General features: G+C 47.2%; 1 protein-coding gene across 1 annotated transcript in view; it reads left to right on the top strand.

Moving 5' to 3' along the window:
- The window catches only part of PRKX (protein kinase, X-linked), a 116,368-nt gene that overhangs the window by 78,283 nt on the left and 31,605 nt on the right, over positions 1-6,480 (top strand). Inside the window, exon 4 of the mRNA XM_012656800.1 lies at positions 398-517. Within this exon, the coding sequence (XP_012512254.1) occupies positions 398-517 (120 nt within the window). The remainder of the gene's footprint in view (positions 1-397; positions 518-6,480) is intronic.

The raw sequence follows: 6,480 nt of genomic DNA, 5'->3' as shown, positions 1-6,480 counted from the left end.
ATAAAAGCAAATAGAGCAAATATGTGGGCTTAAGGAATGGGTTCTTGAGTCATCGTTTTCAATGCCACATTTGATACCAAGACAGATACTGTCTAGTTTTTGTGCTTTGTTTGTTTGCTTCTAAGTAACAACAGTGACGACAGCAGCAGCAACAGTAGCAATGTTAATAAGGCCACGGTTTAGATTCTGTGAGGCGTGGTGCGCGTTTCTCGGGAAAAGGATCAGGCAGACGGCGCTGCCGTCTTGACGCGGTGAAGCCAGGTGCGCAGGGGGAGGGGCGGAGGGCATCGTTCACTTTCCATCAGCGAAGTGACTGTCGCAGTCAAAGCTTGTGCGGGGGGTGCGTCAGCCGGGCGCGGCTGAGTCCCTCGGGAACCCGTCTCTGTCCCCCGCACAGGACGTGGACGCTCTGCGGAACGCCTGAGTACCTGGCCCCGGAAGTTATCCAGAGCAAGGGCCACGGAAGAGCCGTGGACTGGTGGGCCCTCGGCATCCTCATATTCGAGATGCTCTCGGGGTGAGTAGAGCTCGGGCCACACCCCCTCCATCCACCCGTCCCCAGGGCGCCACTGGGGGTGTGGGGGTCACCAATACTCATTGTCACATCTCCCTCCCGGGGGCTTGGTGACGTGAATCGGCAAGTAACCTTGTTTGCATAAGAGTCAAAAAGCACAAACTTGTGAAAGACCTGGTGAGATTTTTGCATCAAAATATCACGTCCCTGCCTTCCTTGAAGAGAATGATAAAGTGCAGTTTAGAAGCTTGTGGATGCACGGGGTGCAAGGAAGGAGGGGCTCTGTTCTTTCCTGAAAGCACATACGTGCAGTCGGGTGGCATTTGGGAGTCAGGGCAGGTCTCCCAGATAAGGGAGAGGTCACCTGGCTGCTTGGGAGGATGTCGTCCGTGGCTCGGTGTTCGGGTCTTGCGTCCACCTCCGACAGCGGTGACGGGACTCGGGCTCTGCCAGGAACGCACAGCGAGAGTCCCACGCGCAGAAAGTGTCTGGGACGTGGGGTTTGCCTTCCTGCCACTGTCGTCTTCGACGTGCGTTAGCAGTGGGGATTCACTGAGGCGCCTCCGTAGCGTGGCACTTTACCACCTGCGGGAAGGAGGCAGCCACGTGTACCCAGGACGTAGCACACTGCGCGCGTCTCTGAACGAAGGCTCTTCTCTCTGCGGTGTGGCCCAGACGCCCCAGGGCCTTGGCGGGCGCTCTGCCCCCGGCCTGCTCTGTGGCTTCCTTTCTCCTGCTCTTTTCCGCTTGCTGGTGCGTCTCAAACACAGAACCAGCGTGTCCCCTGAGACCACTCCAGTTGTAGCAAAAGCCGGACCCCCTTCCACATCTCTGATTTGCCCATGGGGACAAAGCTGGACTCCCCCTTCCACGACTCTGACTGCCCGTGGGGGGCAAAGGTCAGAGGATTTTTCCGGGAAACCTTCCCTGTCCGTGGGAGGCAAAGTTGGCGGACGGGTGTTCTCCTGCTAGCAAGGCACGTCCCGCGCACCCTGCTCGCGGGCAGGGCTGAGGAGCGTACGGGGTGGCACCCTGACGTCCCCCTTCGTAAATCCAGGGAGTCGCTGGCTTCACCTGGGGAGGGGCAGTGGCCATTGCCCCTTGTGCTTATAGCGGCTCCTTTCCTAAAGAAAGGGAGTCCTTTCATTCCCAGACCGGCTTAGGGGTCGGAGCAGCGGGGAGCAGGTCCGGCGATTCACCGGGGCACTGGGAGATGCGATGAGATGGGAGGAGGGAGGGAGCCGTGGCAACCTGCGTGTGTCTGTGTGTCTGGTTAACTGCGTCTGTCCATCTCTGCACCTGTCTTATCTATGTCTGTCTACCTGTCCATCCATCCATCCATCTGCCTGTCGTCTGTCTACTTACCTGTGTCACCAGTACATAGCTGTCTGTATCTGCCCATCTGCCTGTCTGTATATCTATCATCTATTTCTATATCGTCCGTCTGTCCTAACGTATGTATCCATCCATCCATCCATCCATCTACTTGTCTGTCTCTACGTGTCCATCTGTCTACCTGTTGCTCTTTTGAATGTTCCGTTACTCTTGACTCAGACACGTCCAGAGAATCACATGGAACCAAACATCTCATGACACACCTGAGCCCGTGAAGTTCCAGGCAACACAAAAGCTTAAAAGTCGCGTACAGTTGCACCCGTCCTGTCTTGGATTTCAGATCTGCCCTTCGTTTACTGAAATACAGTCAGCCACTTTATGCAATTTGGTTTTGAGCTGTGGGATTTACTTTTAAATTTTCTTCCCCTCAAAATTTCAGCAAAATCTATGATAACAGAAGCCCAAGGACGTTGCTGTTGGTGAACCCCACAGACCAGTACATAAAAGCATGGGGCGAAAATGAGATTCCCTATTTCTGCCTGTGAAAATTGAGGGACTGAATAAGAATCGTGCTATTTCTCTATAACTGTATTCGTTAGAGGCAGCTTTTCCAGTGAAAAAGATATGTTTCTCTTAAAAGCTAGAAAACGGCATGCAAATTTTTGTTCGTTTAGAACTCGGTGTTCTGGAGAACACCAGTGGTCAGTACTTTTGGTTGGAGTGATTTGAGACCGTATTTCCAAAATGAATTTTAGATATACATTTGGTGTTTTTATCTTGTCAAAGATAGTTTCAAAATTTGATTCAAGTTATGTTTTAATAGGTTTCTAGATTACTGGAGATGAGAAAAATATACCGAGTTTTGAAAGGTTTTGATAAGCCTCTCATACCTGTTAGGTACTTTTCAAAATAAATATTAATTTCGAAAAAAAAAAAAGAAACTTACACGTTTTGCTGCCGTAATATCATTGACCACCAGAGGGCAGCATTGCCTAGGGATGGTCAAATCCTTGCATCTAATGGTTTTAAGTACAGTAACATTTATGTTCCCCCATGTATGTCTTTATTCTTAGGTGAGAATATGACATAGAATAGTATTAGAATGCAAAATACTATTAGAACATAATACATTAGAATATAATAGAAAATTCATTAAATTAGAAAGGATCGGTTCGTTTTTGAAGTTTTTTTATTACTATTTCAGAATGGTGTGGGGGTACAAACGTTTTGGTTACGTAAATTGCTTTTGTGCCGTTTGAGTCAACGTTGTAAGAGTGCCCATCCCCCAGATAGTGTGCGTCGTACCTGTTAGGTGTGAATTTACACATCCCCCTTCCCCTCCCACCTGCTTGATATCTGATGAATGTTATTTCCACGTTTGCACATAATTGTTGATCAATTAGTACCAATTTGATGGTGAGTACATGTGGTGCTTGTTTTTCCATTCTTGGGATGCTTCACTTAGTAGAATGGGCTCCAGCTGTATCCGGGATAATACAAGAGGTATTAGATTACCTCTGTTTTTTCTGGGTAATAATCCATGGTGTACATATACCACATTTTATTAATCCACTCATGGATTCATGGGCACTTGGGTTGTTTCCACATCTTTGCAATTTTGGGTTGTGCTGCTATGAACATTCGAGTGCAGGTGCATGGTTGTTTTCAAAGTTTTTATTCTGTTTTCATAATAAAACACTGTGGCCCCAAGGAAAAAAAAGTTTTTTCCTTGTGTGTGGCAGTCAGTGTGTTAAATAATAACACTCCTGACAAAGTTGATGTGGATTTTTAAGATCGAAATCTTGAGGCTGCATTCATGCCGGCTGCCCTTCCAAGTATGGCTGTCACCAGAGACAACTTTAAGTTGCTTGCAGTGCCAAGTCCCATAGAATGAGCCCTCATTTCCCACTTGCTAGGAGTTGGAAGCCGTTCACGCACTTGGAGAGGGAAGCTTGAGGATTTCAGGGGGCAGTGCCCTCTGATACACGCCGGCTCTGCTTTTTCCTCCAGGCGAGATGAGTTAGTATTCACTTATTGTTATTTTTTCCGCTTATTACGTACCTTTCCCGTGATACTGTCATGTAGCTTCTGCTTTCCGAGAGCACTTTAATATTTTCCGTAAATGGTTTTAGGTATGTATGACACATCTCCTCCTCGAGTTCAGTGTTCCATTCCCGAATTGGTCCGTTTCCCCGATGAAATCAGACAGCTGAATGCATTCAGACGGGGCCGCCTCCCAAACCCAGAGAGAAAGGAATGTGACTCCCCCAGCTACTGGTGCAGAAAGTGCCAGCAGGTGAGGAAGGGAGGATCGCGGATTGTTCACGCCCAAAGCTTCTTGCTAGGGGAGGATTGGATGGACGTCTCTATGCAGACTTTAGCTTTTGCGTCTGGCCTAGGTGGTTTTTCAACATACAGGAGCTCGCACCTCCGGACCCAGCAGCTCAGAGAGATACGGCTGTTCGGAGACCCAGCTGCGTGCCAAACTGTAAAACGAAGGAACCGAAATGTTCCTTAAGAGTAAAAGGCTGTTAGTGCCATATTGCGTCTTGCATTCAGCTAAGTTAGTACAAGACCTTCAGTTTCCCCTTAAGCTTCCTTTTCTGTCAACTTTCACATTGATTCTGACTTTTCTATGTCACGTTTCTGTTGTTTGTTTTTCTGTAAACTGTTCTACTCTCACTTCTCTGCGATATGTGTGGAGAGTTAATGTGTATTGTCTGCGTAGGAGTGTCTGGGGCTGAGGTGACCACAAACTGCGGCCTGGAAACAACAGGATTGTGTCCCCTCCCGGCCCCGGAGCCCAGGAGTCTGAGACGCAGGTGTCTCGGGGCCACGCTACCTCCGCAGGCTCCAGGGCAGGCTCCTTCCTGCCTCTTCCGGCTCCTGGGAGCTCCAGGCGTCCCTGGGCTTGTGGCCAAGTCACTCCAGTCTCTGCCTTCGTCTCCACGTGGCTTCTGCTCTGCGTCTGTGTCTCCTCTGCTGTCCTTAGGAGGACACCGTCATTGGGTTTAGGGTCCACCCTAATAGAGAATGACCTTATCTTAACTAATTACATCTGCAAAAACCCTACTTCCAAATTAGATCCCACTAACAGGTTGTTGGGGTAAGAACATAGATGTGGGACACCTTCATTCTACCCAATATACGGTGTTTCTTTAAAATAAAAAAACTCAGAAAATTATTTGGAATCAACGAGAGAATTATCTTTTCTCATTGAAATGTGTGGTCATGATTCAAGAAGTCATTTGAAAACTTTGTTTTAGAAGATATCTGCATTGCTGGTATCCCTGAATTAGAATATCTAGTTCAAAAGAGCTGAGTGGAAAATACATTTGTGAGTCAAGTGTCTTTGCCTTGGGCAATGTGAGAAAATACCAGAAGTCTAACTTGCACCCAAGAGCATGCGGGGATCCGATGTATATTTATTTGACTGGGAGAGTTTCTTGGATTTATCTTGGTCTTTGCAGTTTTCAGTATATTTCTTCTTTAGATTATTTCAGAGTTTTACAAATATTTCCAGATATTCGTAGAGGTAAGTCTGTGGTTTTCTACACCAAGACTACAACCTTAACTATAATATCAGCAACACGGTATAGTGTGAATGTCTTGCTTTTAAATACTTGCTGCTACATTCAAGGCTGTGCATTCATGCATTCCCATCTTCTCCTAGTCCAGAGGTCAACAAATTTTTTTTCTTTTTTGCAAAGAGCCAGAGAGTAAACATGTGCATCTTTGCAGACCACAAGGTCTCAGTTGCAACTACCGGCTCTGCTGTAGTAGCTCAAAAGTAGCCACAGAGAATACCGATGAAACAAAGACGGTATGAGTAAAGAAGGGGCGGGTGCTGTGTGCCAATAAAACTTTATCGACAAAAACAGACTGTGGGCCATAGTCTGCCAACGCTTGGGCCAGATCTCCGTTGTATAAAGGTCCAAGCTAGAAAGCAACCTTGACTTTCTAAGTCCTACGTGAATCATTCAACAACGGAGATTCAGATACGGGCTTCCGTAATGTCACGGTCTACTCGAGCCAGAAAAACATGACCAAGTGTAACGCAGGCTCTTTCATCTGTCCTGTACACATTTATTGAGCACCTATTGTATACCACATACTGTTGTATGCTTGAGGACTATAAAGAACTTCCCTCAACATTTATTGGGGGGCAGAGGGGTGATGTTTTTAATGCCATGCAAAGCGATTGCAATACGGTGCCACCAGCCCTACAAGGCAATGCGCATGCGGTATAGTGATCAGATCAGGGTAATTAGCGTGTCCGTCACGCTAACAGCTATCATTTCTTTGTGTTAGGGACATTCAGTATCCTCCTTCCAGCTGCTTGAAACTATGTAACATTGCACTGTTAACTGTAGTCGTGCTACAGCGCAGTGGAACACTAGAACCTGTTCCTCCTCTCTGCGATTTTGTGTTCTTTAACAAATCTCTTCCTGTCCCGCCCTCGCTCCTACCTTCCCAGCCTCTAGTATCCTTTGTTCTACTTTATACTTCCACAAGGTCAACTTGTTTTTACCTTCCACATATGAGTGGGAAGATACAGTGTTTAACTTTCTATTCCGGGCTTATTTCATTGAACATAGTGTTCTCCACGTCCATCCGTGGAGGACAGGACT

This window comes from Propithecus coquereli, unplaced genomic scaffold (genome assembly GCF_000956105.1).
Source record: "Propithecus coquereli isolate 6110/MARCELLA unplaced genomic scaffold, Pcoq_1.0 Scaffold52, whole genome shotgun sequence".
NCBI lineage: Eukaryota > Metazoa > Chordata > Mammalia > Primates > Indriidae > Propithecus > Propithecus coquereli.
Note: the sequence above shows the minus strand (reverse complement) of the source record. Positions and strands in the feature narration are given on the sequence as shown.